This window comes from Nilaparvata lugens, chromosome X (assembly GCF_014356525.2).
Source record: "Nilaparvata lugens isolate BPH chromosome X, ASM1435652v1, whole genome shotgun sequence".
NCBI classification, from domain to species: domain Eukaryota; kingdom Metazoa; phylum Arthropoda; class Insecta; order Hemiptera; family Delphacidae; genus Nilaparvata; species Nilaparvata lugens.
Genome location: NC_052518.1, coordinates 57,646,238 through 57,655,882, shown reverse-complemented (window position 1 = coordinate 57,655,882; position 9,645 = coordinate 57,646,238). Strand labels below are relative to the sequence as shown.

The following is a 9,645-nucleotide window of genomic DNA, read 5'->3' as shown; positions in this document are numbered from 1 at the left end:
AATTTTCTTATATGCTACCCAGTGTGTCCCATCCTCGCTTTCCCTTGCTAAATTCACAATGGCATTCTCGTTTTTTAGAATTTTTTTGGGTAATGCATCTAGCATATATATGCCTCTTAACCGAATCTGTAATAATTTCGACCAATCAATCAAATCATAATTACTCAATTCTCCTTCAATATTCATGTCTTCTTCTTCTTCTTCTTCCTACTCTTCTTCGTTGTTCTACGTTTCTTAACTTGAGGGAATAAACTCACTCCATATGATGCTGGTGGGGGTGGGGGTAGAAGTCTACCACCACTTTTAGGAAAAGGCTTCAAAAAATATCCTTTTCCTGCAATATGCTTTTTCAACTGAGCTATAGCTTTGCGTCTAATATCGTTACTATAACTTCTCCTCTCCCCCTTCTTCTTCTTCTTCTTTCTCAAAGTCCCACCAAACGCCGCTTTAGCTTTCATAACGTTTGTAACAAGATAGCTAAGTGCTTTCTCGGCAAGGGGTGTTTGAGGATTTTTGAAAATGTCCCATGCAGCGTTCGCTAGAGCCCTGTCAGCTACCGCCCGAGTTTTATTATCACTATTTTGAGTATAGGCTATATCGTGGGCCTTGCAAGCTTTATCTAACGAATTTATGCCTTGATCACCTCTCTTTAACCTTTCATTAACCTTGGTGCCCGGGCCACACCACTCGTATCCGGGAATATGATATTCTTCCCCAAGGTTATCAATTACCTTATTTAGAATAGTTGATGTTACATTACCTGCCAAACCTTTAAAAACTCTTGCCGCTGAACTCAAGATTCCTTTACCCCGTTTCCTCGAACTCTGCTTTTTTCTCGAACTCTGCTTTTTTCTCCTACATACCATTTTTCATTACCTTTCAACTCAATGGTTGAACATTAACTGAGGTTAATTAATTAATCAATACATCAACTTGATTTGGTTTAATGTTCAACCAATGAGTTGGAAGTGAATTCATATTTCTACATCTAATGCTATACTGTCAGATTGAAGTGATACATTGCTTGAATGATAAGAATATTATTTCAAATCTGAAAGGTGAATGTGATTTGAAAAGGGAAGAAATGATGCTGGCCCACCCACATCTGTGGGAGCACGAGAAGGAGGGGGCGAGAAGCTGCCAGCGCTTACCTCTAGCGGTGAGTCTACTGAGCATGCTCACAACAAACTATAAAAGACGGGCTCACCTTATTTAAATTATCATTCACAACAGAGCAGCTGAAGCATTTCTTCTTCTGTGTGATATTCATTACAAACTTATCAACATCGTCAACAACAACAGGTAAGAATTGAAAACAATTTTTTATCAAATATACACACATTTTATTGATCTATTCATCTAGTCACATACATCTATACAATTCGTAACACATAAGTGTCCAAATTGTATACAGATATAAAAATTGTTAAGCTTTAACAATTTTTATATCTGTCCAATTTGGGCACTTATGCGTAACTACTAACACATAATTTTTACACGTTTCGTTGAATTCCCGAATTTTTCCCGCATCAATGCAGGAAGCGAATCTTTGAGGTAGATACACCTCGCATTTGCTTCCTGCATTGATTATTTTCAAAATTATGCGTCGGCCATGCTGGTTTGTGTGCTCCCTCGCGGACACGATGCGGTATGGTTGATCCTCCTCTAACTCGCGCAACGGGACCCATGGCTTGGGTAGTGGTTTGTTAACGAGTTCTACAAAGCCCAATTCAGCCTCCTTTATTAAGGGTACGAGAGAGGAGTCCTCATCCAGCATACGTTTCTGTTGAAAAATATTTGATTAGTGTCTTATTTGTTTCAGATCTCTACATCAGATTATCATCGAATTCTCTGCATAAAGTGAGTAATATCAGTTATTGAAATATCATTGTTGCATGATCGAGTACTTTTAACAATAATAATATCTAAGCAGTTCAAATAATATTTCCTTAGCAACAATTCGGTTCGTAATTTCCTTTACATTCCAAGCACTTCAAATAATATTGGTGACATTTATGCATGAGTGGCTACTTTAATAATAATAATATCTAAGCAGTTCAAATAATATTTCCTTAGCATCAATTCGGTTCGTAATTTCCTTTACATTCCAAGCACTTCAAATAATATTCAGATCAAATAATATTCAGATCAAATAATATTCATATCAAATAATCAAAGACTCGTATGTGCACAGATTTTTTATCAATCACAGAAAAAAAATCTGTGCATACACAAGTTAATAATATTTGTTGAAACTAACCTTTGATTGAGGGAGCACGCTATCCTCTTCGCCGCTGACTTCACCCTCCTCGAAGTCGAGTTTCCTCTTCGCCTGCCTCTGCCTGATGTTGTTCGACAGCGTCGTCAACACAGCACGCCGCGGAGCCCACGTAGCTGCTGGACGCAAGCGTTGGATGGGGCTGTCCGGAATCACCATCTCGCCCCCTGGTGATGTCGGACGGTGTGGAGCGGGTGCAGTGGAGGCAGGAGCGGAGGCGGCAGCAGCAGAAGAGCTGGCACAGGACTCGGCAGCTTTGCGCTGCCAGTAGTTTAGCACATGCTGCGGAGGCGGGCTATCCGGCAGGATAAAGGACGGCGAACTCATCTCGTGTGTGTGTGTGAAGTCTCTGTTGTCTCTGATGTAAATGGTGATTTTCCTCTCATCGCTCGTGTTTATATAGCATTCGTTTCTCTCTCTGTTCCAGACACGTGCGAGCGAGAGCGTGCCACAAGGCGAAAAAAATTCGAATTTCTCCCCCAACAACAACACGTGCTCCCAGATCGTTATCAGATTGTAAGTATGCCACACACGATCATTTTTCGAATAGCATCCATGTGTTAGAAGACGAAAAAAAAAATCTCGTCTAGAACTTAGCATGAGACATTGCTAGAAATCCCCAATAAAACCCATGATTCTAATTTTGTTAATCAATGTTAGATCCTTCAACATCAAAGTAAGAGCATCTCATTTTTCAAACATGAATCTTGTCAGCGTTTTCTATCATCAATATGACATTTTAATATTTTAACTGTAGCAAAGTTGTTGCATTTCATTTATTTACAATATTGCACACATACTTGATTTTGATCTTTCTTTGTCAATCCTGTTCTAAGCCTGTCTCATCTGCAGAATCTCGAAAAAAATTCCAGATAACTTGATTTAATTGTTCTTCTGTTAAATGAGCATTGTTTTCTATTATAACTTTTTTAATTTTATCGATAGAGTCTTTAAGATGGGCGCACGGACATCTCCACGAATCGGGGAAGTCACCATCGCCCCAGAATTTATCATATGATGAACCGTATAAATCACAAACAAGAATATGATTATAGTTATCACTATGCCAAACTCCTAATTTTTCATAGTCTCTCACAAAAGTTAAATATTGTAGATTTGTCCATCCTTTTTCTGCTAACTGTGCCAATATATCTAGGTGCGTGTCCAAGAGTTCACTTAATTTATATTGATATCTCATTTTTTCTAAAGGAACAGAATGGTATTCACTTAATTGATTAAAATGTCTATCTATAATGAATTGAACGAACAAATCTGAAGACTTGTTCTCCACACCAAACACATTATCCATCTCAGTACACTAGCTTGATGTTGTATCAGCAAAGAGAAGATCACAACTAACAGAGTACCTTGCTCCAGCTTATTATTATTATTATTATGAAAAGCACACTCTAGCGATAATTTATTGTACTTTATAGCACTCTATTTCTAATAAATATTTCACACCATAGGGGAATAGCATTCTCGATTCAGTTATTAAATATTTCACAACATAGAGGAATAGCATTCTCGATTCAGTTATTAAATATTTCATTGTTTTCACAGCATTTTCTCACCTCTCAACTCGAGTTCCGAACCTCATAACCAGTTGAGCTCTCGTCGAGACAACACAGCTGAGAGGAATCATAGGGTGGTCACCTGAGAGGAATCAATCATAGCATAATCATCTACACCTGTATCCTGCTATCTACACCTGTATCCTGCTATCTACACTCGAGGAGATTCACGCAGCATCAAGCACTACATGTAAGTACATTTTTACTTTGATTTTATCCTCTGAGGAGGAAAATAGTCCTCCGAGGAGAGGTTTTCTCCTCCGATGACTATTTTCTCCTCCGAGGACAGGTTTTCTCCTCCGACGACTATTTTTCTCCTCCGAGGACAGGTTTTCTCCTCGGAGGAGAAAAAACCTTCTACAATATACTGCATGCATGCGATTTATCTTTAGAATATGCTATATCCGGAACATCCAAGCCCCGCTCTTCTTTCTCACACTCATCGTATAAACAAAACGGTAAATGAATTACTTTTTCAGTTGGTTCACCGATAATATATTTACAATAGACACATTGCAGATAGAATGGATTTTTATGTAAGAAATAACCATTTCTCGCAAAATACTCTGCTTTATTGCGTAATGATTTACAAAAGTCACAATGTAGATGGTGTGGAGGTAGTTTTTCAAAGTACTCTCCTTGGACGGATGAATCTTCTACACAATTAAAAGTTGAATATCTTTCTTCATATTCTCGTAGAATATTATTATCGTAATTCTCCTCTTCAATTGTTATATTATCTTTCCTTCTACAGTTTGGACTGTACCTTGCATGTTCTATTGCTGGTATGTCACTTTCTTCCCATTTTCCCAAATAAATTGAACAAAATACACATCGCACAATGTCTGGTGGAGATGAGAATATAAATCCCTCTTTCGCCATGTTTTCCGCGGACAAATGCGGAGAAGATTTCAACCATCTTTTATCAAAAGATAATAATCTTAATCTTTCATGCAACATTATGTGATCTTGAGATATCATTTTCACACACCCTTCTTCTACCAATGACAATTCACAACTAAACATGTTGTTGTACTCTATCTCATCCTGATCGTTTTGTTTTTTCAGAATCATGCCGAGGGAACGCAGACTACGTGGTATCAATTCCGCAGCAGCCCGCCATCGCATCAGCCTCGATGAGGAGGATATCGACATCACTAGTGTGCTCGAGAGCTCGAAACGTCGAGTTTTCGATATAATTAGGGAACATGCCGCACGCTATGATGGGAATGTAAAATGGTTCATCGTCCTCAACGTTTTGCTGTATAAATTAGTGGTGATGGATGACAAGCAGGTTGGTGACTCTGTCTCATCTCTAATAAATCTACATAGTTACTCCAACATAGCACTAAATGTGCTTGAGAACTATGAAGAGTTTAATGAGCATTTCATGTTAGCTGTGAGAAAAATCCTCTCATCTTTTGAAAATTTTGTAAGACATGGGAGTGGATGGGTGCTAAAGAAAATTGAATCACTGGATGTGAACGTGATTAAATTTAATCCTATATACACATCCAGTTTCATTCAGACACCCCAGTTTTTGAAAAACAAAACATGTATTATAAATGTGAAAAATCTCTCTGACGAAAAATGCTTTTTATGGTCAGTGCTCGCGTATTTCCATCAGAAGCCAAGGAACTCGGACTTAAGTGTAAAGTATTTGAGCAAGTTTGCTCACACACTTAATACGCGAGGTGTAAATTTCCCGGTGACGACACGCGATATTAAGAAATTTGAAATACTCAATCCGGACATTGCAATTCACGTCATCGCATATGACAACAAAAAGTTTTTCCCCTTCCGTACAAGCATTTTCCGCACTCGTAAACACCAAATTAATCTTTTAATGCTAAAAGGCGATGCAGGAAAAACTCATTTCTGTTTAGTAAATACCGCGAACGGGAAAAACGGGCTATCTCGTCTTCTCTCCCACCTTTCAAAATCCCACGGTCAAGTACATGTTTGTAATTTCTGTTTTCACCGGTTCACATCAGACAAAACTCGAAATGTAGACGGTAAAGCAAATTTGTTGAAACATGTGGAACTTTGTTGCAAGTTTGAATCTCAGCGCGTTTCATATCCTAAACGCGGAGAGACAATTAAATTCAAGAAACTAGGCGCGACGTTGAAGAAAAAGTACACCATTTACGCGGATTTAGAAACATACGTTGTTAATATCGATAATGATGATGATGATGATTCCGATTCTGATGAAATTACTCGTAGTTACACAAAGAAAACGGCGCGACATATTCCCTGCGGGTATTGTTTCGTTGTTATCGATGTTAACGGGGAAATCGCTCACGGACCTGTACTCCATAGATCGAGTAGTTTAGACGAAAAAATCATGGAGAAATTTCTTCAGGAAATTACAGATCTCGGTGACATTTTGTATGAGGATATGAAACGAGAAATTCCGATGCAAGCTTTATCCGAGAGTCAAGAGCGTGAATTTCAAAATTCAGTAAACTGCGGGCTTTGTGCTGAACCGTTTTTAGACAGCGATATTAAATGTCGTCACCACGCGCATGAAACCGGTAATTACTTGTGTGCGGCACATGTTTCTTGTAATTTAACAGCTCGTACTCCGGAGTACATATCGTGTTATTTTCATAATTTCTCCGGTTTTGATTCGCATTTTATTCTAAAATCGCTCGGTAAATGTAAAAAAGAAATTTCCTGCATCGCAAATACGTCAGAGAGATTTTTGACACTTTCAGTAGGCAAAATTAAATTTTTAGATTCCTACAAGTTTATGTCTGAATCCTTGGAAGTATTGGTGCGTAATTTGGTAGAGAGTACAGACATGGAAAAGAAGTTCGAACGATTATTTTCGGTGTTTGATGATCCACCTCGCGAACACAGACAGCTCTTGTTGAAAAAAGGAGTATATCCCTACTCGTACATGAGCTGTCCCGAAAAATTCGCGGAAACATCGCTTCCTCCCATCGAATGTTTTCATAACGACTTAACTGATACACCTCTGTCTCGCGAAGAATATGAGCATGCGCAAAGAGTGTTCTCAACATTCAAGCTGAAAAATCTGGGTGAATATCACGATTTTTATTTATGTTTGGACGTAATGCTATTAGCAGTAGTTTTTGAATCCATGAGGTCTACGCTTTTTAGCTCATATGGCCTCGATGTGACCCATTTTGTTTCCCTCGCGCACTTCACCTGGAATTGCATGCTGAAACACACTAAAGTCGAACTGGAATTACTAACAGATCCGGACATGCATCTTATGTTTGAGGCGGGAATGAGAGGCGGGGTCTCATTTATCGGTAAACGTTATTGTGAGGCGAATAACAAACATCTACCCGAAACATACGATCCTTCAAAACCATCTAATTATCTGCTTTATATCGATGCAAACAGTTTATACTCGGAAGCTATGAGCCGAAGCTTGCCTGTTGGAAATTTCAAATTCCTCTCAGAGGAAGAAATTTCCAGCCTTGATTTCGTGAATTTGGACAGCAATTCAGAAACCGGGTATATAATAGAATGCGATCTCAAGTACCCCCAAGAGTTACATGATAAGCATGCGAGCTTCCCCCTCGCTCCTCTCCACCAAACGCCCCCGCGCGAATTGCTGTCGAACTACCAAACAAATGAGAACGGTCAAACTGGAACCAAAAAGCTCATGAACACACTTTTCGACCGTGAAAAGTACATTGTTCACTATGTCAATTTAAAGCTCTACCTCCAGCTCGGTTTGAAATTATTGAAAGTGCATCGCGTCATTAGCTTTTCCCAATCTCCCTGGCTGAAAAGCTACATCGACTTCAATATCCGGAATAGACAGAACGCGAAAAATAAATTTGAAATATCCTTCTTTAAGGCCTGTTGCAACTTAATTTTTGGCAAGACAATTCAGAGTAGTCGTAAGCAAATGAATGTTAAAATTATCACGGATGAAAAACGGTTAGATAAGTACATTTCAAACCCGCTATGTAAACGCTGGCAAATAATTAGTCCGAACGTGATCGCGGTTTTCTCTCGTAAGTTGGAACTTAAAATGAACAAGCCTGTCTATTCCGGCTTCAGTGTACTGGAGTTGAGTAAATTCCATATGTACGATTTTTTCTATTGTAAATTACAAAAAATTATACCGTGGGATCGTATAGAACTGTGCATGACTGACACCGACAGTTTTCTTCTAAACCTTAAAGTCGAAGATGTGTATCAGTTGATTAGAGAAAATTTGTCCCTTTTCGATACTTCTAACTATCCACCTTCCCACCCTTGCTTTTCCATGGAGAGAATAAAGTTGTAGGAAAGTTCAAGGATGAGACCGGGTCAAAGCCTGTCCATAGATTTCTCGGACTTAGATCCAAACTTTACTCATATTTAGTTTGTAACGAGAATGAAGAACTTGTAAATAAATGTATAGCAAAGGGTGTACAGAGCGGAGTAAAATGTAGAAAGCTTAATTTTAATTTATATATGAAATCATTGTTTGAACGTAGTGAACATGTAGAAAAATTTAATATGTTAAGATCGTATAATCACACCATGTATCAGGTTGAATGTGCAAAAATCTGTTTGAGCCCTTATGATGATAAGAGGTATATTGCTGAGAATGGTGTTGATACTCTCCCTTTCGGTCATTATAGTCTCAACACTCTAAGTGATTGATCAGTATGTCCCATGACAATCATCCAACACCACTGATTTTGATTTGTCTGTTGTAAATATCATGAATATTATTAGATCTAAGTTAGCTTTAGAGCTTCATAGCGTGCCGCGTGTGAACTATCCCACTCGCAAATATGAGTTGAAAAGTGAAAAAGACTTGCTTCAAGCCGATCTCATTGAGATGACAAGTTTATCACGTTTTAATAAGGGTTACAAATATATCTTAGCTGTTATTAATTGTTTTTCAAAATTTGCATATTGTGTACCATTAAAAGACAAGACAAGCCAATCTGTATTTAACGCTCTCGAGCCAATTATTTCTAAAAATAAAGGAGTTAAGCTGTTCCAAACAGATCAAGGAACAGAATTCTTTAATTTAAAAGTTAAAGCATTATTAGATAGATATAGTATTAAACATTATCATGTTTTTACTGATAAGAAAGCCTCCATAGTTGAAAGGTTTAATAGAACACTTAAAGCAAAAATTTATAGATATTTAACTGAACATGGAACCAAAAACTGGTCATCACAACTAGACAGTTTAGTTCGAGATTATAATGCAACAATGCATTCATCCATTAGAATGAAACCTGAAGATGTGAGGAAAAAAGATCGTAATCATGTTTTAATGTCATTGAATTCTGCATTCAATAGACGATATAAATTGAAAAATTCAAAACCGAAATTTAAGCTAGGAGATGTTGTACGAATCTCAAAGAAAAGGGTTCTTTTCGATAAATCTTATAACATAAACTGGAGCGCAGAGTATTTTGTAATTCATTCTATATTTCCTTCTCAACCTGTAACGTATAGCTTGCGAGATCTAAACGGAGAAGTAATTAGTGGTAGGTTTTATGCAGAAGAAATTAAAAAAACACAATTAAATGAATCGGAGAGACAAGTGTATTTGATTGAAAAAATATTAAAACGTGATAAAAAAGGACTGCTAGTGAAATGGATTGGGTTTTCAACACCTAGTTATATTAGTAAGGATCAACTATTAGATGAAAAATAATCTTTTGTAATCTATTGTAAATATCATGTAAATTTATTGTAAATAATCTATTGTAAATATCACATACATTTATTGTAAATAATCTATTGTTAATCTATTGCAAATACATTCCATTCAGTGTAAAAATATGACAAAGATTT

The 9,645-nt window shown here is 37.5% G+C and overlaps 1 protein-coding gene across 1 annotated transcript; it reads right to left on the bottom strand.

Moving 5' to 3' along the window:
- Positions 1–1,319: 1,319 nt before the first annotated feature.
- On the bottom strand, positions 1,320–3,040 carry LOC111045519. The gene is made up of 2 exons (XM_022330952.2): positions 2,261–3,040; positions 1,320–1,783 (listed from the first exon to the last, which is right to left on the bottom strand). The coding sequence occupies exons 1-2, from the start codon at positions 2,876–2,878 to the stop codon at positions 1,427–1,429; spliced, it is 975 nt and encodes a 324-aa protein (XP_022186644.2). The 5' UTR covers positions 2,879–3,040; the 3' UTR covers positions 1,320–1,426.
- Between the last annotated feature and the right edge of the window lie 6,605 nt (positions 3,041–9,645).